This window comes from Xyrauchen texanus, chromosome 35 (genome assembly GCF_025860055.1).
Source record: "Xyrauchen texanus isolate HMW12.3.18 chromosome 35, RBS_HiC_50CHRs, whole genome shotgun sequence".
NCBI classification, from domain to species: Eukaryota; Metazoa; Chordata; class Actinopteri; order Cypriniformes; family Catostomidae; genus Xyrauchen; species Xyrauchen texanus.
Genome location: NC_068310.1, coordinates 13,667,209 through 13,686,942, shown reverse-complemented (window position 1 = coordinate 13,686,942; position 19,734 = coordinate 13,667,209). Strand labels below are relative to the sequence as shown.

General features: G+C 36.2%; 1 protein-coding gene across 1 annotated transcript in view; it reads right to left on the bottom strand.

Moving 5' to 3' along the window:
- Positions 1-344: 344 nt before the first annotated feature.
- The window catches only part of LOC127628542 (laminin subunit alpha-5-like), a 95,124-nt gene continuing 75,734 nt past the window's right edge, over positions 345-19,734 (bottom strand). Inside the window, exons 58-79 of the mRNA XM_052105335.1 lie at positions 19,501-19,674; positions 19,237-19,379; positions 16,967-17,149; positions 16,738-16,874; positions 16,458-16,632; positions 16,192-16,334; positions 15,178-15,340; positions 14,901-15,032; positions 14,300-14,442; positions 14,035-14,167; positions 12,599-12,742; positions 11,739-11,869; positions 11,234-11,392; positions 10,980-11,106; positions 10,666-10,808; positions 8,208-8,397; positions 6,511-6,645; positions 3,956-4,103; positions 3,660-3,790; positions 1,844-1,937; positions 1,574-1,693; positions 345-497 (exon numbers count right to left, since the gene is read on the bottom strand). Of these exons, the coding sequence (XP_051961295.1) occupies positions 349-497; positions 1,574-1,693; positions 1,844-1,937; positions 3,660-3,790; positions 3,956-4,103; positions 6,511-6,645; positions 8,208-8,397; positions 10,666-10,808; positions 10,980-11,106; positions 11,234-11,392; positions 11,739-11,869; positions 12,599-12,742; positions 14,035-14,167; positions 14,300-14,442; positions 14,901-15,032; positions 15,178-15,340; positions 16,192-16,334; positions 16,458-16,632; positions 16,738-16,874; positions 16,967-17,149; positions 19,237-19,379; positions 19,501-19,674 (3,197 nt within the window). The 3' untranslated portion in view covers positions 345-348. The remainder of the gene's footprint in view (positions 498-1,573; positions 1,694-1,843; positions 1,938-3,659; positions 3,791-3,955; positions 4,104-6,510; positions 6,646-8,207; positions 8,398-10,665; positions 10,809-10,979; positions 11,107-11,233; positions 11,393-11,738; positions 11,870-12,598; positions 12,743-14,034; positions 14,168-14,299; positions 14,443-14,900; positions 15,033-15,177; positions 15,341-16,191; positions 16,335-16,457; positions 16,633-16,737; positions 16,875-16,966; positions 17,150-19,236; positions 19,380-19,500; positions 19,675-19,734) is intronic.

Genomic DNA, 19,734 nt, shown 5'->3' with positions numbered 1-19,734 from the left:
TAACTCTGGTGATAATAGAAAACAAATCCCTAAAATGTGTACTCTTTCAGTGAATGACATGGTTCCACAGAAATTTGTTCCTTGGGAAAATTCACAGTAAATGACCTCCAGTGTTCCATAAAAATCCATAATATTAATCTATTAGTCGGCAGTTCAATCAGTGGTATTCCTCTGAATATAGTTAACATTTATTAGTGGCTTCTCAGCACTTACAGCGCTTTTGTTTTTGTAACAATATATAAATGTACATTTTATAATTGTTTAAATTAACAAGCGATATAAAGCAGACCCCACCACCTGTTGATTTGATAATGTCAGTGTGTATTTGGGAGGTAATGCAGTTTTGGACTACGATGCAGGGCAGCCCTGTATCCCCACAGCTCCAGACACTAAGGAGGATTTGGACAGCATGATGGGCCTGTGGTTCAGAATGACTTTCCTCACACAACCATTGAAAGAGGGGAGTGGAGATGGGAGACCCGGCACCTCCATGTTATCTGCACACAGAGGAACAAAATGTTACACTCACACTTTCAAAAAGGGCATGGTTTAGTGGGCATACACACAGGATGTGTTCTTGTTTTCAAAGAATGGTTTGAGTGCAATGGAACAGAACACAAAGAAGTGCTTGTTTATTTTATTGTTTTATCCCCAATTTTGGAATGCCCAATTCCTACTACTTAGTAGGTCCTTGTAGTGGCGCGGTTACTCTCCTCAATCCGGGTGGTGGAGGACAAATCTCAGTTGCCTCCACTTCTCAGACCGTCAATCTGTGCATCTTATCAGGTGGCTCGATGTGCATGACACCACAGAGACTCCCAGCATGTGGTGGCTCATGCTACTCTCCACGATCCACGCACAACTTACCACGTGCCCCATTGAGAGCGGGAACCACTTGATCATGACCATGAGGTCCATGTGTCTCTACCCACCATAGCAACCGGGCCAATTTGGTTGCTTAGGAGACCTGACTGAAGTCACTCAGAATGCCCTGGATTCAAACCCACGACTCCAGGGGTGGTAGACAGCGTCAATACTCGCTGGGCTACCCAGGCCCCAGGAGTGCCCTTTAAGACTCCTTTTTAACAAGATATTAGATGCTACTGTAAAACTTAGAGATGCTTGAACCCCCAGCTAATTCTGATTAGTCCACCACTGTTACATTGAGGCATTGTGTAACAAGAGTTGTCATGATATCTTATACACAACTATTATGGTTTGAGACTGAAAGAATTGTGAGGTCCATCTGACATGTGTACATAAACCAAGAATTAAAGCTTATGTCTGATGTTATCAAAGTTAAAATGCTTTCTTGTATCCCAGATTAGATGTTTAGGTCATTTTTGACCCTTTTGAGATGAAAACAGTGAAAACCTCTCGTAATTTTATATAAAATCTCATTTACCATACCGGGTGTATTTTTTCTGTTCAAGCAGCTCATCCAGCCTGACAATGTTTTGGTTCATGTACTGTATCTCAAACTATGTCTTCTATATTATATTTCACAACTATGTCTTCAACACATCTGTAATCCCTGAACTATACTATAATAGTTACATGGCTGGTGTCATACCTGGCATGCTGCCCAGATAGACAGTCTCTTTGGCCCCACTTGATTTGCTTTTTTTGGGCCCGACTCCATGTTCACTCGCTGCATCCAAATGTAACTGGATTACATTACTCTTCTTCACAACTAAAATCACAAAAATATTAAAGGATGAAACTAACGCAAACACGTTCCTCATGAAGTTTCCTATATATTATTGATTATATAACTGTAGACTCCATATCTTAAATGGCAATAGTCTTCGGGGAAGCATGTGTGTTGAAAAGAATGACTCACTTGCTAGACTGTGCCAACTTCCATCACAGAGTGACTCCTCTGGAGTGAGACTCACTGAGAATTCTCCACTTCCACTGTTCACCAACACAGTCACCTGTAGTGTATGGAATAAATCAAGACTTCAAACTGGTGTATGGACCAGCTCAACTTATAAAACAGATTATCAGAGAGTATGATTAAACCTCAGTGGACACTTTTGATGTTTCTGGGTTTGGAATTTGGAAGTAAACTATAGCAGGTAAACTTCTATAGCAGTTTATGGGGAACCATATCAAAAATAATTTTTGCATTCCCATTTGCTCCCTTACCATAGCAAAAAAAAAAAACCTATATTACATTTCCACGACTTCCCAAAAGAGCAGTGGATTGCAGCAGTGCTGATTCTTTTTTTTTTTTTAATAATGCCAGGGTAATTGAACACAAAGAATGATGTTACAAATTTACCCTAAATAATAAAAAAAAAAATGATGCTGCAACAGTCTGTGAAAAAGGTGCATTGCCTCTGTTCTTTGGATTTAACTATCAATATAAAGAGGGAGTTACAGAGTTTTAAGGAAAGCTTTTTAGAATATTTAGGAAAACATATATGAAACTACATTTTTGTCTGGGCAAAATTTCCTGCCACAATGGTAGGATGTTATGGGTGGTTGCCAGGGCATTGCTGTGCAGTTGCTAAGGTATTCTTAGTGGTTGCTAGGTGCCACTCTCAAGTTTCCATAATAATCTGGTTCCTAGACATGGACCAAGCCCCTCCTTCACTGCAGTTTTCGACTTAATTATCGTGCCACTAGATGAAAATTCTTAGTCTGATCACATAAAAGCCCTGCCTTAAAAGCATTTCTGATCTTAGCAACTGTTGCCATGCTTCATTTCTCTGACAAGCGCTTGCTTTTTTTTCAATGAGAGTCTACGGTGTTTGGGTAGTTTTGATAGGGATTTTAAATAGAAATTATCCAAACATTTTAAAAAACATTGTTGCTGCACCACTTGTAATAGTGGCATGAAGTACCTAGAGAAGATACATGCAGTGTTTTTCTTTCTTAAAAAATAAATAAATAAAAAAGAATTGAATAAATATCGAGAAGAGCATGCTATGAATTAAACTGTAAGTTCTCATTCCCAAATGAGCATGTATGACATCTGCTCCAAGATAAACTAAAGCTAATAATTTAAATGTTAATTCATTTACATGATATTGATTCAGGTTTTAGTAAAGGTGATAGTAAATAAAGAGTTAACAGCATCATTGTGAATGAGTTATGAGCAGTTCTGTACACTTATCCTGTTATCAGCTGTATTATCACTATAAAATAACAATTATTTCTTTTCAAGTGAGTTATAATCATTTGCCTCAATTCTGATTTAATGTCTCCACAGTTTTCAATCAAATTATGGTGTATTTAAAATATTTATTTTACAATAATTTCAGAAAAATATGCTTTAAAATCATTTAAAATGATTTCATTCCATTTCATTCCAGCCCACGTAAGAATATTGATAACTCCGTTTATGAAAATATTTAGCCAAACAACACGGCATTTATGGCAATCTCCCATTCATTCCTATGGGGAGTTCTGCAAAGCTTGACAGAGCAAGCAACATTATCTGTAGCACAAAGGGGTTGAGTCAAGCACCAAAATTTAAGGGTGGAAATTTGCTTAAACCCCTTAACCTAAAAAAAGCAATTATAATAGTGATGCTTTGCTTAGCAAGCAGAATTAACAATGAAATAAAGCTGTAAATCTCATTTAGTCCTTGCTCAGTAAAGATCCTTTACTAAATTTTGTATATGTGTTCGAATGTATGGTTGAGTCACCTGGCCCTGATTCAAATAGAGACTCAGCTGTTGATTTCTCTTTGCTCCAGCATGCAGCAAAAGCCCGGTGTCAGAAACTGGCCGAACCTCCAAATGGATCTCCAGGTCTCGACCCAGTACCAGTAATTCATCTAACGTGAACACACAGAGACACAGAGAGAGAGCAGCAATCATTAACCCACAGTATTAAATGTGAACAATCTCAAGTAAATCTTGTAGAAACTTCTTGAATATAAATCTGAAGTGGAGTGTTCGATTCAAAGTAACTGATATAGAATGAGAGGTTGGTGACTCACCAGTGGTCATATATCCTCCCTGACTGGGAAAGTAAACACCAGGCTGCAGGAGCTGCTGGAAACAGGGTACCACACCTACACTGTGAGACGGGATGTGTAGTGTCTCTTCATTCAGTTTCAAATCCCTCACACAGCCAATGAAACCAGGCTGATAGACACAGAGTGAAAGACAGAAAGAGATGCTCAAATAAGCAGCAAGGTCATTTTGGTAGATTGGTAAGTTTGTCCCTATAGGGTCTTAAGATATAAGATCTGTTCCAAAACCTAGAGATCTTAAGATATCAAAGATGTGCTACCAATGCAAAAGGTGGTTAGCATAATTACATAGCATACAATATTTAAGTGTGCCAAGTATTTTTGTTAGTATAAAATCACATCATTAGCTTAGCAACATGCTAATGTCTAATGGAATCAATGATGTGGGCATTTCAAGAAACACAACAAAGTTGAGAACAGTTTAACTTTATGCAAAATACAAGCGACAATTGGCTGGAACTACCAATGGTGGTAGGGTTTCCAACTGTCCCAAATAATACGTATATGTCCCATATTTGTGCTATGTATTGAATCCATACAGAACACTGTTTGTCCTGTATTTTAGCATCTCACATCCAAACTTTCACAAATTGAGAGAAATGGACCTGAAACACAGACACCTTTCGTTTGAGATATCGGCGGGTGCTTTACACGGATGATACACTTTACAGAGGCGGCAGGGGGCAGATCAAGTAAGATCAATGACATTAAGTGCATGTCTTCTGTCATGGTTTCCATCAAAAGCTGGAGAATTTAGTTTAAAATATATCATTCAAAACATGATAATTGTTTCTCACAATTACAAAAAGTTAAACTTTCTCACAAAACAGATTTCAAAACACCAGTAAACGCATATTCTTGATATGGCATTACATTGCATAATGTCAGTTCTCATTCTAGTAAAGAGAGAAAAAAACTGCTGCACTTTTAATACAAAGTACAGTAAAATGCATCTTTAGTTAAACACTTTACTATAACTTTACTATAAACTATTTACCATAATTTAACCAAATATCTGTTGTCCAATGACTGTGTTTCTTTTCCCACTCTAACCTTCACGTTTCAAAAGTGGCAATTCTTCCCATAAGGCCTGCACTCCTCTCTGAGTCTTCTCTTTACTGTTGTACATGAAACTGTTATTGAGCAGGTAGAATTCAATGAAGCTGTCATCTGAGGACACTGTGAGGCGTCTATTTCTCAAACTAGAGACTCTGATGTACTTATCCTCTTGTTCAGTTGTACATCTGGCCTTCCACATCTCTTCCTGTCCATGTTACTTTAATGTAAACCTTTTTATGAAATCTTCAGTTTTTTTTGGCTATTTCAAGCATTGTACAGCCTTCATTCCTCAAAACAATTATTGACTGATGAGTTTCTAGAGAAAGCTGTTTCTTTTTTTGCCATTTTTGACCTAATATTGACCTTAAGACATGCCAGTCTATTGCATACTGTGGCAACTCAAAAACAAACACAAAGACAGTGTTAAGCTTCATGTAAAGAGCTAAATAGCTTTCAACTGTGTTTGATATAATGGCAAGTGATTTTCTAGTACCAAATTAGCAATTTAGCACGATTACACAAGGATAAAGTGTCGAGTGATGACTGCTGGAAATGGGGCCTGTCTAGATTTGTGATGGGCTGTTTTTTTTGTTACATCAGTAATGTCCTGACTATACTTTGTGATCAGTTGAATGTCACTTTGGTGAATTAAAGTACCAATTTCCTTCCGAAACTGCAAAATCTGAACATTATTCCAAACTTTTGGCAGCCAGTGTATATTTCATCAGATAATTATTTTTTCCACCAGGTTTTTTCTTATTATTCACAAGATATGAAGTTGGAGACACAGCATATGCTGACGTGGCATTTTTTATATTAGTAAAAAACAAAAACTCTTGATTATCTCATCAAAATATGCATTAAAGTGAGAATAAAAATATGGATGAATATTGTCAATTATGACAGATTTACATACAGCAATCCCAGTCAGGGATTGTTTTTATTGCACCTCTAGAAGCCGCAGTTAGACTGTAGAACCAAGCCATTCTACCTGCAGAATTCTCTACCACCATCCACAGAAGAATACAGAGGAATACAAATAAACTATTGACAACATAGTTCTAAAAAGCAACTATTAGCCTAGATTAATCTGTAAAACCATTATTTCAGTCTACCTCTATTTAATATAAAAATTATCTACTCTTTCCCCTTCAGAATGTAAATTTTTAGCATCAAGAAAACATATTCCTTGTCAAATTAGAATGAGATCTGAGTTTTACTGGCAACATATCTTATCTGTGAACAGATTTAGCAAAGCTATGGCCAACTGTGCAGTCCACCAATTTCTATTCACTGCCACAGCTGTAGGACCAGCCACTAGTGTCATGCAGTACTGGGACTAGCAATATCTAAGCAACAAAACAACAAAGTAGGTGGCGGTGTGAACAGGGATTTAGCATCTCATTAGCAGCTTACCGGGTTTTGGAACAAAGCTATTGTGTATGTAATGCAGTGTTTACCATAGCTGCAGTGTGGTCTGAGGGAAGTCCACCAATGTAGAGAGGCGCACCAAACACACCCGTCACTTTCTTCCTCTGGGTCTCGATTCCATCCACTGTCAGAATGGCACTGCCACCCTCCACTTTCACAAAGACCTGGATAAAGTCAACAATTGATAATAAAAGTCAGAGCTCTAAAAAACCACAGAATACTTTCTCACCGCTGGCTGGTATGGACTGGACAGACCGATCAGTCCTTTGTTATTAAAAAATTGGGCATTTTATTTCATAATTGCCTAGAGATTGCAGAAGTGGATGATTTAACCATTATGTTGTGTTCTGGTCATTTTTTTTCTTACAATTTTTTTTTTACTCAATCCAATTGGAATAAAATTAATTGACTTTGTTTACATGTGGTACCTGAAAACACAAAAAAATTAGACCATTTTCTTTCAATTTTTTCCTTTTGTTCCTTTGTGTTCCTGGTCAGAAATGACCGGCCATTGAAAATGAATGGATTAGGCTACAAAATACAGAATTATTAAGCATCCCAAACCTTTAGATGAGCACATATGTGAATGTGTGTTTACGACCCTGTCAGCCGCCTGCTGGCATTTCTTTTTCTTTTGCTGTGGGAGTTTTGTGTGTTGTGTTCGCAGTTGATTGCTGAGCTGACGAGTAATTGGGAACACCGGCGTGCAGTTTTCCCAGTCTATTTATCCTGCTTCCTCTTGTTTCGCTCTGGGATCCATTCAATATGCACTGCTTGTACTAATAATTTATTGTAGTTTCTTTTTGCTTGAGCAATTTGGCTAGTCATATGTGTTGTCTAATAAAATGTCACTATTTTTGTAATTGTACCTGTATTGTACTCATACTCATATTATGTTGTGTTTGGGTTCATTTGAATCGCGATAGTCTGCTGTAGGTTACGATATGCTATTGTCTATGTTATATGTATGTTTCAGGAAGTAATATGAAAAAACGTGACTAAAAGCCACACCTGTTTGTGATATTTGTGTCAGTGTGAATTTCATTCCCTAAAACTGACACAAATGTGCTCATTGTATTCTACTAATTGAGACCTTTCCAACAACAATAACACATGGCTATCTAATCTTTTTTATGGTTTCACCAACTCTGAATATAATTGTTGATGAAAACGAAACAGTACAAATCAATTAAAAAACATAATTTAAGAATAAGTAGGATCAGCTACATGCATTGTAAAGTCTAGATTCTAAGCTTTAAAACGACAACTATTTCGTTCAGATGAAGCAAGTGGTTATGAATTTATTTTGTAATTATTTTTATATAATTTTTTTCAATTAATCCTATCAATAAAATATACAAATACAGTATATTTTAAATATGTTCAAAAAATATAATTACTAAAAAATAAGTTGATAAAACGATCTAATGCAATATCTTGTGATAATATATGTAATATGAGAGATTTATAAGCAATCTTAGTGGGCCAGTCATTTTTGACCTGGAACATAAAATGTGTAGCACAATACAACACAAGGGTTAAATAAGTGTACTTTTTCATCAATAAATGTCTCCAGTAAGACCAAAAAAAGATTTAATGTGGCCCAATGGAGGATTCAGCTTTTCAGGTCATTAAACGGCCCCTTGAGGAAGACACTTTTATTTCTCATAGTAAACATCCAGTAATCGATAGCATGGGGGGAAAAAATTCTCCTTCACATACGAACCATGTGCCATAGGCCGTCTCTGTATTTCTTTTTGCTACGGATGCTGGCCTTCCTCTTTCCACCATTGACCAGCAACAACAGGTGACCATCAGACAGAGAGAGTGTCATGGTTCTCTGGCTCTTCCCTCCCGCCACGTGGAAGATTAGTCCGCTTGTAGCATTTACACGCACGCTGAGAGAAATGTGTGGCCTGCGCAACAATAATGTTATTTTAAAATAGTTATAACATTTTATTTACAAAAATAATGACCTAAGATCTCATGACCTCAGCTTTTCATATCTAAGTAAGTGACATTTAAAAAAGCTTAAAGGGATAGTTCACCCAAAAATAAAAATGATCTCATTATTTACTCATCCCAGGAGTGTATGACTTTCTTTCTTCACCAGAACACATTTGAAGAAAAATAGAAAAATATCTTAGCTCAGTAGGTCCTTAAAATGCAAATGAATATAGATTTCTCTTTTGATGGTCCAAAAATTACAGACAGCATAAACATCAATACGACACCAGCAGTTATGTGAATGTCTCTAAAGTGACACAATCACTTTTGGTGTGAAAAAGATCAATATTTAAGTACTTGTTTTTACTCTAAATCATGCTTCTAGTTGGCAGCGGTATACATGTGTGACGTTGTTCTCCCTTTTGTTTCACAGACTTCATTATGGTTTAAGTTTTCTTGTTTTGAGCGCCGCCTTACGGACATATATTGCAGAGAGGTTCAAAAAGGGAAATAGGAAGTTAATTTAGTTCAGTCACATGTTCCATCAGAAACATACAGGGCTCTTAATCCTCATCAACCCATTGCTTGTAAAGTTTAAGAAAGCATAGGCTTGCAGTTTTATTCTTTACATATTATACATAAGTGTTAAGACATTTTTGGTTATTTAATGCTTACCAGAGTTATTTTGATTAAGCTAGGATGATGTAAGTCCATATGCATGGTTACTAAGAATTGCAATGTTCCATAATGCAGAGTAATCTTTAAATTAATCTTATTGCTTACATTTGATCGTTGCTGTATTAAGTTCAAAAATTAATTTGTAATCTAAAGATTTATTATGATTTAGATGTTCTATGAGAAACAGCATCATGTTTGTGACACATACTTGGTCTGTCAGATATCATTTATTCAAGAAACGGTTTGTTTGAGCTTTATATTGAAAATGTATAACATATATATAATGTTATAATATGAATTAATTGTATTATTTTGTTTTAGTTTCACTCTGATTCATGATTGAGTTGACATGAAAAGCAACTCTACCTACTGTACTTAAATAAATATTGGCGCTAGGACGCTCAATTCTCGACTCTTAGAGTGAGTTTATCTTGCAGTCAATCTCCATATATATTTAAAAAAAAAACAATCACAAATGGAGGACAATCGAATTGGCATTTGAAACGCGTGAGGACTGACACACGTGCATCACAGCTGGAAGAGCAGCGTTGTTTACAAGTGAGAAGGAGGAATGGTTGGTTGGTTTTGGTTTAGATATGCAATAGTGTGTTTGTGTGCTTATCCTGGATGTCTCAACCGAGTGGAGAACGTGAGATTACGTCTGTATTATGACAACGCAAATACATCATATGAGAAACTGCTTGGATTCCACCCTCTCGTGAAGCTTACCCGAAGCATTGGATTATAGTTAAAAAGTACTTAAATATTTATCTTTTTTTCACACCAAAATTGATCGTATTGCTTTAGAAGATATGACTTAACCGCTTGAGTCGTATGGATGATGTTTATGCTGACTGTCAGTGATTTTTGGAGCTTCAAAAGATAAATCTCCATTTCCTTGCATTTTAAGGACCTACTGAGCTAAGATATTGTTCTGTTTTTCTTCAAATGTGTTCTGGTTAAGAAAGAAAGTCATACACACCTGGGATATCATGAGGGTGAGTAAATAATGAGAGAATTTATATTTTTGGGTGTACTATCCCTTTAACTAACTTAAGTATTGGTAAAAAGTGTACAAGCACACGCACACTTTCTAAAAAAACTTCACAAAAAGTTTTTTTTAAGTTAAAAATGATAAAACAATATATACACTGTTGAAACTTACTGTAAGACATCAAGTATTTGGACACTGTCATCAGTGGATAATTTCCATAGTTAATGTGATAAACTACACCAGTGGTTACTCTGCTAGGACATCTGTGTGAACTTGAGAGCAACTGGCATGCAGCCACTAAAAATCACCTTGAGAACAGTTGGTAAAAAGTAATTGCAAAAAAGCTGAGGAAAGTGAAGTTATTTCTGAAAAAGTGTGGAATTGAAAGTGTCTTCAGAAACTGAAATTGAAAAGTTATGACTAGAAAACCTTAATCATGAAGGAATGTCTATTTGTGTGCAACAGAAATGGATTCTATCCGTTCATTTATTCATGTGCATGTATGTTATGAACATGTAAGGATCATGTTGTGGTGGTTTGCAATTGTGGATTTTGTAACACTCACGCCTTGCTAAATGCCTGAGGCAGTGTATCAAACCGCAGGTGGCTGTGGGAGGAGCCACTGAAATGGTGGGCGTCAACCTCCTGGACGGCCGTCTCACCCTGGCAGGACTCACGGGCCTTGCGGGTTCTCGAACCTCCATGTGGCTTTTTCAATTTGTTCACAAAAAGACGTGTTTATTAAAATGAAATAAAACAATAAGACCAGGAACATGCATTAAAAAAGTCAATAGGGTCCATTTTGATTTAATATATTATGATTTCATTAAGATAATATGTTATTCATACAAGAACAGTCATAAAACTATATTACAATACCTTTGGATTCTTTCTCCGTGGTGAATCCAGTATCTCCAGTGGCTCTGAAGAGCCTGGGCACTTGAATGTGTACTTGCGTCCCTCCTGAACATTTTTGAGATCCTCCACAATCTGTGGTTCATTAATTCTACAAACACAATTAATTAAATTATAGCAGCTGGTCTTGTTGTAACTTTTTTCACAATATTTTTTTTCTCCTGACTTCAACTATTTTTTAAATGCCCTCTTCATTGCATTCTCTCCACATCACACACCTCTTAATAAAGAAGTTGCTAAGGCAGCCGGTGAGGTTGGTGAGGCCGCTTGACTCCGGAGTACCGCCCACATAGGTAAGGTCAGACTGCAGCACCGCCCTGCTGTTGGCCGTGCTACCACCTCCACTTTCAAGTACATCATCTATATAAATGCGCAACCTAAACAAAAGGCACAAAATAACACAACCCTGTAAACAAACACAATAATAAACGAACAAACATACACTTAGAAATTTTCATAAAACGTGTCTTAAAACAAAACACATTTACTTGAGAAGCAAAATTGTGTAAGATAATAAGACTTGTTGTCAGAGTTTATTTTTCTTACTCTATTACACCTTCTTCTAAGCATAAACTTGACTCAGATTTGATACATTTTAGATGACAGGAAACATGACAAAAACACTGATTTAGACTGTTTATGTACTCAATCAATAATGGCAATTTGTTCATTTTTAACCAAAAACTCTTGTAGTGCAAGACTGTATAAATCTCAGTGACATACCCATCTGTATTGCTGTAGAATGCAACATAGTGACTGTAGTCATCGTTGTATGACTTTTGTGATCTGACTTCATTTTTGCCAGAACTGACTACTACATGTCCGCTGTCTAAGATAACCTGACACACATCACTCTGGGGGAGGAAACACACACACATACACACAATTAAATCATGCCTGCAGTAGCTCAAACAGGATTCACTAACAAACATAATTTCAAATAGAAATGTTATGTTTGTTTACATACTCTTAAAGGACTATTCTGGGTTTAATACAAGATAAGCTCAATCGACAGAATTTGTGGCATAATGCTGATGACCACAAACATATATTTTGAAGCAAAATAAAGGTTACAGTGAGGCCAATGGGGAGGCCAATATTTGGAGGGTTTAAAGGCTGACATTTGAAGCTTAAAATGTTATAAAAGCACTTAAATTAATTCTTATGTTAAAATTAGCATGTTATTTGAACTGTAAATAGTTGTTTTTACAGTCGTTTCAGGGTTTTAGGGTTTATGGCATTATGTCGTCATGACAATGAAGTTGTATAATTGGCTATAACTTCACAAAGAAAAGGTAAGAAAGCGATTGTATCACACTAAACTTATGTCAACATGCATATTGTTTAGGCCTTGTGGCTATACTTTTGAAATAGTGAGTATTTTAATGTTTACAAATCAACCCCATTCACTTCCATTGTAAATGCATCACTAGAACCCAGGTTTGACCTTTTTTAAAGAAATACATTTTTGTGGTAATCAACATTATGCCACAAATGCTGTCTATTGAACTTAGCTTGTACTGAACCTGGAATATTCCTTTATATGATTTGTTATATAGAACTTTGAGTGGGGTTGTTTATACCTGGCCTTTATGATAAAACATGAGGCCATTCTGTTGATCGGTCCTGAAGCCAATGCCAGCATAAAAGTTATCAGGAACATCCGGTACACCATCCAGTTTTAAGCCTAGATAGCCTTCGCCAGCGAAATGTGCCTCACGAGTAAACTAAAATCAAAGAAAGAGAACTTTAGAAATTACAGTATGTTCCTTGTCTAATTAATTCATTAATATGCATAACCTAAGCATTTTCCATAGCAGCATTGGTGTGCAAAAAAAACAGTCTGCATCTAAAGAAGAATGCTACGGAAGACCTGTACCACAATGTAAAAAAAAAAAAATTGTAAAAAAAAAAAAAAAAAATGCTATTATTTCGAGATTAAAGTCGAAATGTTTGAGTAAAGTCAGCTTTCGAGATTAAAGTCGAAATGTTTCGAGATTAAAGTCGAAGCTTTTCGAGATTAAAGTCGAAATGTTTCGAGAATAAAGTTGAAGCTTTTTGAGATTAAAGTCGAAATGTTTCGAGAATAAAGTCGTAACATATATTCTTAGTGAAGTCAAACTGCTTCTGACATGGATCTAAACATAATAGTAGCTTTTTACTTTATGTGGCACGTTGACTCGTATGACAAGCTTAAACCGTACGGCCTCTGCATTAATGGATGTGTTGATGGATTCTCACGTAATGTGATGTGGTTGAAAGTGTATTTCACCAATAATGACCCGAAAGTCATTGCAACATATTTCATTGAGACAGTAAAGAATAGAGATGGTTGTCCTAGAAGAATCCGTGCCGATCGTGGGACTGAAAACATTGCTATGGAGCAGATGCAAATCTTTCTTCGAAGAAATGCTACTGATGAATTTGCTTTTAACCGAGTTTCTTACGGTTCAAGCAATCATAATCAAAGAATCGAAAGCTTTTGGAGCATACTTCGGAAAGAGAATATTCAGAATATATGTTACGACTTTATTCTCGAAACATTTCGACTTTAATCTCGAAAAGCTTCGACTTTATTCTCGAAACATTTCGACTTTAATCTCGAAAAGCTTCGACTTTAATCTCGAAACATTTCGACTTTAATCTCGAAAAGCTTCGACTTTAATCTCGAAACATTTCGACTTTAATCTCGAAAAGCTTCGACTTTAATCTCGAAACATTTCGACTTTAATCTCGAAACATTTCGACTTTAATCTCGAAAAGCTTCGACTTTAATCTCGAAACATTTCGACTTTAATCTCGAAAAGCTTCGACTTTAATCTCGAAACATTTCGACTTTAATCTCGAAACATTTCGAATTTAATCTCGAAATAATAGCATTTATTTTATTTTTTTACAAATTTTTTTTTTTTTTACATTGCGGTACAGGTCTTCCGTAGAATGCAGTCGTAACTGAATGGAACTTTTAGTTCGTTCAGATGTAATCTGATGATGGGGGGTTGTGTTAGCATGTTCTCACCAGCAGGTTGTCAGGACAGCCGTAGCTGATTCCTGAACTCTTCATGATCTTCATTTGAACAAAGCGTCTCAGGGCCTTAATGTTCCTCATGCAACCTTTTATGGAGGCCCGCTCAGGGAACATACTTTTCAGACTGCAAAGAAATGCACAAACTGTTGTGAAGAGACTTTTTTTTTTTTTACACAAATAGTTCAAGAGTTACACTATGACCAGCCATCAACTGGGTCTAAATATATCTTTTTAATGAAATTGTCTTCATGGTTACCTCTCAGGCATCTGATCCCCTGGTACTCCACCCAGGAAGTAGCTTCCTGTGAAGTTTAGCTCTTTGCTCGAAAGTGTATACAAATTTTGACGATCTATCCTCACTAGCATTTCATTTTTGCCAAGTTGAAAGATAACATCCAGCTAAAAAGGACGGACAACACAGAATATTAAAATAAAAGTTAAAGACAATGTCTTTTACAAAACCATGCTGATATACATTTCGGATCAGTTTGTGTGCATTTAAGGTGCACCAGAGTATGTTTAGCTGAGACGGACCACTGCTATTAAAATTAATGAGAGAAATTGGAATGACTAATGAGTAAGGGATGTAGAAAAGGAAGTCCCGCCTTAGAGATAAAAGAGACAATTACCCTTTAGATACAGACATCGCTTGTCAGTAAATGTGAGAACACGCATGTGCATTAGCTGAACCAGCTTAGTTTTTTATGCAAAAAAAAGCTCAATTTATGATACCTGGTGGTTTGAAATGTAAGTTCAAGTTTAAGTTACATTTTAAATTTAACAATGAATGCACCTATCACATACAATTATATCTGAATATTTATGTTTTTGGAAAGGTTAGTAAGTGTGTCACTCACATATTTGGGTTGAGCGTTACTGATTTTTATTTTTGACAGATCTGTTGATGATGTGTGATTCGTCACAGTTCCCTCAACGTTATGGAAAAGCCTCAGAAAACCCTCAAACATGGCCACGCACACATACTTGTCCTGAGAATCAAGAAGTGACACACAATGAATATTAGCATAACAAATATTAACACATTGTAATATAAAGTACATGTATAGTAATATACATTATGTCTAAATGTCAAAAAGCCTATGTAAAAAGAGATTTCTAAAAACAGCATCTCACCCCTCTATGGAACAACATGAGAATGCCGTTTTGTGAGATGACTTTGACATACTGCTCAAACAGGCGGTCGTCAGAACGTGCTTCAAATAAAACCTCGACATAACCCGAACCATCAAAATAAACTCCGTCAACTACCCATTGTGGTGTTTTTGAAGGCCTCTTCCTGTTTTAACATATGGAGAAGAGCAGATTTTCACACATTCTCACAAAGATAGTATCATTTAAAAAAGAAATCACTCAAAAAGGAAAATTCTTTAATTTGTCATCATGGTAAAATTTCAATTCAAATTTTATATTTCGCAATGTATCATTATTAACATCATTACTCTGTTCTAACTGTGCGTTTCATGGCCCATATGGCACGTTTTTTTTCATTGATGAATAAACGTCATAACTGGAAACTTTTTCATTTTTTACATCAGGGATAGTACTATATTAATGATAACATTTCATTGTATTTAGCCTTTTGTACACATCTTTGGTTTTGTGTTGATGAAGGGGTGCTTGAGCCTCACTGATCGTGCTGTGGGGGTACTTACAGCACAAACGGTTGGAAAACACTGATCTATTACAAGCCTTCTGAAGCCTTGTAATAGATTTGTGTGAAGAACAGACTAAAATGTAAGTCATTATTAACTGAAAATATTTTGAGAACAGCAGCTCTCAAATAAAACTCACATTTCCACATTTCCAAACATTGTGTTACTAGACACACGAGAACCAGTGCTGTTGGATATCACTGATCTCAAAATTGGCACACTCGAATATGTACAAACATGAGAGCCGTGGCGGAGGGGAAGAGTTTCAGTGAATATTGACTTTCGGTCCGTTCCTCACAAGCAATCATATTTCCTCAGAAGACTTGGAAAATAGTGCACAAGTCACTTTTATGGTGGTTTTATGCTGTTTCTGGAGCCTCTAATCAATGTATCCTTTCATGCTGAGGGAGAGAAAATAATTCAAAAATCTTTAGAAACATTTGTGGGTGAACTAACTCTAATACAGCCCTCTAACCTTGAACATGGGAGATCAGTTGTGGTGTTCATTTTGTAGGTTTCTTCAAAGTTATAGAGGCTGATTAGCTCTTCGTTAAGACTTAGCAACTCAACGCAACCTTTGAAGAAGTTTGAAGATCTCATGTTCAGATCCACTGGAGGCTGTGCGTGTTTGTGAGAGAAAGAGAGAGATTCTGAGATGTTTTCAGCAAATTCTTGCAAATATTACTTTCTAGATTTATGACGAGTCATTTTTGTTAGAAATACTTTGTTCTTTCAAACAACTACCAAAAGAGCATGACTCACTTTGAACGTGCTGGGGTAACCACCAACATAAAACACAGTATCTTCAGCTGGTAAGTTGAGAAGGCCATTGTCTCCTCCTGCCTCCATGCTTTGTTTAACTATGTTTGTGCCTTCTGAATCAACTGACATTTCCATTTGACCGTATTGTAGAGTCCTGCACATGCAGCATATACAGATTGAATATATATTTGCGCTAATGAACAGTATTGAGGAACTCTAAGCTTAGTAGTGTTTGAAATGACAGTGAGGGGGTTCCCACCTCTCCAGGACAAGTTTGTTGAAGTAATCATTCCCCATGTCTTGCTTCATCAACACCTGTGCTGTATCTCCTCCCACATTAAAATACCAGCGCAGTTTTGTGCCTTCCAGAATCATTGCCATATAGTCCTTACTTGACTACAACACACATATGCATCACAGAAGCATACATGTTAATTAAAATATACCACGTGTGTCAATGAATATGTTGACTGAGGAGGTTGGCTTACGTTTTTGTTGCCGAGGTAGAAGACAAACTGGGGCTTGGCGGTTGCAGTTTGGCGGCGCCTGCGTCTGCTATGAGGGAGTTTGACGTACATCTGTAGCGACGAATAGGCTGCCAGGTCAGCCACGTTACTGGGAGTCCTCACCTGCACTCCCGAGTTACCATTAAACTGCATTGACACGCTCACCTGAGAGAAAGAAGAGTTTAACTGGGACAACTACATATGCTGTTTCTAGTTTGGTTAGCGTCTTTTACAAATTTGTGCACTTAAATTAAACTGCCTTCAGGACTCCCATAGTGCAATAATGTATATATATTAGGGCTGTCAATCGATATTTTTTTTTAATCGAATTAATTACATCGCGATTAATTAATCGTGATTAATCGCATATACAAATATTTGCTGAGAAAGCCCCTCATATAACAATAACTCAATATATAATGATTATACATATTTATATCAATATATAATTATACATGTTATCTTTAAATATAAAAATTATATATATATATATATATATATATATATATATATATATATATAATAAAATATTCAGATAATTAAAATGCATTACATTCCTGTAGCAGAAGAGTTCATCATTGATAAGACAATACAAAAAGCGGCTTTAGAATACAATGTATTGTTTACTACCATATTATTGATCATAAGTCAATCATTGGCATACAGTTCACAGAAATCCATTTCACAAGTTATATTGTCAGTTGGAGATTTATTATGAGGGCTTGTTTAAGAGCCCGTCAATTTACACCTATGTCAGACGTCTCGGGTGTGTTGCGTCATAAGCATAACATTTTGAGGTCACTGTGTCAAATTAAATATAGTTTAATACTCAATCTTTAAACACATCTTGAGATCCCTTAGTTCACATTTGTGCTCCTTCGAGTGTTTTGAATGCAAGAACGTAACAGATGTTTGTGTTGTTCTACTGAAGTGTTTTCTTCACTGTATAAACTGCGCGTTGCTCATACAGCTGAAATTTCACTTACTGCCCTCTGGAGTAAACAGGTGGTACTACAAGCTTGCATTTCTCAGAAATCTTCCTTATTATGGTCCGTGGGCATGCGATTAATTGCCTTAATTTTTTTAACGCATTCTTTTTTGTAAAATTATTCACAATGAATTAACGCGTTTAAAACAACAGCCCTAATAAATATATTATGTACATATATAAATTAACTCATATTTAATTCAATAACTGTATCACACCCCTACCTTGCACATATATTACATTTACACATGTACATATGCCATTCTATTTGTTTGTATGTCTCTTGTTCTATATATTTAAATATATGCCTTTACTAGATGGCAGCAAGTACTAGAAATAAGAATTTTTCTCTATCACATTCCATCACACTGTAAACATCTGAAATGTAGGTGGCCCTCTAACGCATTTTAGCCCCCACTGATTTTCTCGTCCAGAGATATTCAATCTAATTTTCAGTTTATGCACCACCTTCAACATTTCATTGAATATATTGGCCTCTGAGTGGACTAGAAGCTCTAGGTATCATTAGAAAGCTGCACTCCTCATCTTTGCGATCCAATTATTTGATTATCATCAATAATCGAAAACATATTTTTATGATGATTTGTTTAACATGCTTTTCCTGTTGGATGACATATTTTGTTTTGGACATCTAAGATATAACATTGGATTATTCAGCCAAGCATGCTCACAGACAAGTAAAAATTGTAAAATAAAAATATTAAGTTTTTAGTTATTTGGGGCTTACAGTAGCAATGATAAAAATGCATAAAAGAGACACATGTCTCATTTTGTGATTCTTTTGAAAATCTTTCAAACTGTGGTTTTAGTGCAACAAAATATACTGTACAGAATGAGAGCTTTCATGTGATATGTGACTTGTCCATTTTTAGTGCCATGTGAAAGAATTGTATATTAAAATTTATATTTCTACCCAATTACCTCTAGGGGCACTAATTTGCGCTGAAAATGTTTTCAAGCCTTTTTGTTATTTTTGTAACATACATGTAAAAGTGATGGTATTCTAGGAAAAGTTCAGATTCTATGCTTTCAAACGCTACCTCATATGCCTGACCTATGTATACAGGTAATTTAATGTTTAAGTGAATATTTATTTATTTATTTTTGGCAATATAGCCCAAACCCACCTATGGGACTTTTCATATACTGTTGTATGTTTTAATATTCATGGGAAATTTTTGCTGTGTTATGCATTTTGTTTTGAATATCATGACAGAAGCTCAAACCTTTTGGAGAGCTGTACCTTGTTAGCAGCGTTGCGAGCCTGCTCGATGAGCTGCCGGATCCTATGGATGCTGTCGGAGATGTTGGATGGCTGAAACGAGGTGTTCTGCAGACGGTCCAACTTCTTCATCAGTTGAGGAAGACTGTCACCCAGCGCCACCACTGCAGAGACACACAAATACATTAGACTCAACATGAAAGTTACAATAAAAGCACACAACAGTGACAATATGTTGAGAAGGGAAAAGTCGCTCACTCACAATAAGCACACACAATCACGCACCTGAGGTATTGGCATCATTGAGTACTTTGTTGATATCATCAGTGGTGGTGTTGGAGTCACCATACTGCTTCTGCCATTCCTCCAGCTGTTTCAGAATTGGAGCAAGTGTGTTGCTAACATTAGTTACTGTGTTGTTTGCCTTCTCCACTGCCCTCTTGGCCATTGCTGTGTCTTCTGCATCACAACAAAAACATTTTTATCAGGATTTTTTCAATGAAGCTAATCTTCCGATAA